Genomic DNA, 1,346 nt, shown 5'->3' on the forward strand with positions numbered 1-1,346 from the left:
GATGTTGCGTACACCTGTGAGACTGCCGGCCATTTCTTCCTCTACCAGGTGCTAGCACGATGGGAGAAGTTCCTAGCTACTGTCAGACCTAGCGATGGCAAAACCGTGCCTGTGAAGACAATCAAGACAGAGTTCCCATTCCATGGGTTCTTCGAGAATGCACCCAAACCTTTGTTCAAGGAAAAGTCTTATGAGACAGACATGGAGATTGCTGAGGGTTGTTTCCGATATATTGAGAAGATGTTTACTCAGCTAGAAGAGTTCAGAGCGTTTGAATTACTACGGAGTGGATTAGATAGGAGTAAGTACCTCCTGGTGAAGGAAGCCAAGATTATAGCGATGACATGTACACATGCAGCACTCAAGAGGAAGGAACTCGTAGACATGGGTTTCAAGTATGATAATATTCTCATGGAGGAGTCTGCTCAGATCTTGGAGATAGAAACATTCATTCCTCTCCTCCTGCAGAACCCACAGGATGGATTCAACAGACTCAAGCGATGGATTATGATAGGAGATCATAACCAGTTACCCCCGGTCATTAAGAACATGGCCTTCCAGAAATATTCCAACATGGAGCAGAGTCTTTTCACTCGTATTGTAAGACTAGGTGTCCCCACTGTAGACCTGGATGCCCAGGGCAGATCTCGTGCTACTATCGCTAACCTGTATAACTGGAGATATAAGAAACTAGACAATATGTCACACGTCGGCGTGTATGCAGAGTATCAGAAAGCCAATGCTGGTCTCGTGTATGACTTCCAACTTATCAATGTAGAAGATTTCAATGGTGTTGGAGAGAGTGAACCCAATCCTTACTTCTATCAGAACCTGGCAGAGGCTGAGTATTGTGTGGCTTTGTTCATGTATATGAGACTCCTAGGCTATCCTGCACATAAGATTACAATACTCTCCACATACAATGGACAGAAACATTTGATACGTGACGTGATCAATACAAGATGTGCTGACAATCCTCTCATTGGAAGACCACACAAGGTAACCACAGTGGATAAGTACCAAGGACAACAAAATGACTATATTCTGCTATCTCTCGTGAGAACAGCGAGTGTGGGACATCTGCGTGATGTAAGGAGACTGATAGTAGCCATGTCCCGTGCGAGGCTAGGACTCTATGTGTTTGCCCGGGTGTCTCTGTTCCGAAACTGTTTTGAGCTGACTCCTGCCTTCAACCAGCTCATGATTCGACCTCAACAGCTACACATTGTGCCTCATGAGACATTCCCTACGAGTCGACTCAACACAAGTCGAGTGCCCAACAGTGTTGCCATTCAGGACATGGTGCACATGACAACACTGGTGTATAACTTCTACATGGACAAGGT

At 45.5% G+C, this 1,346-nt stretch overlaps 1 protein-coding gene across 1 annotated transcript; it reads left to right on the top strand.

Annotated features, from left to right (window-relative positions):
* Positions 1–3: 3 nt before the first annotated feature.
* Positions 4–1,346, top strand: LOC103522972 (RNA helicase aquarius; the record flags this gene model as incomplete). The annotated part of the gene is given in 1 exon segment (XM_008488053.1): positions 4–1,346. A coding segment is annotated over 1 exon segment (1,343 nt), but the record flags the coding sequence as incomplete, so codon positions are not given.

This window comes from Diaphorina citri, unplaced genomic scaffold, assembly GCF_000475195.1.
Source record: "Diaphorina citri unplaced genomic scaffold, Diaci psyllid genome assembly version 1.1 scaffold13412, whole genome shotgun sequence".
In the NCBI taxonomy this organism is placed as follows: Eukaryota; Metazoa; Arthropoda; class Insecta; order Hemiptera; family Psyllidae; genus Diaphorina; species Diaphorina citri.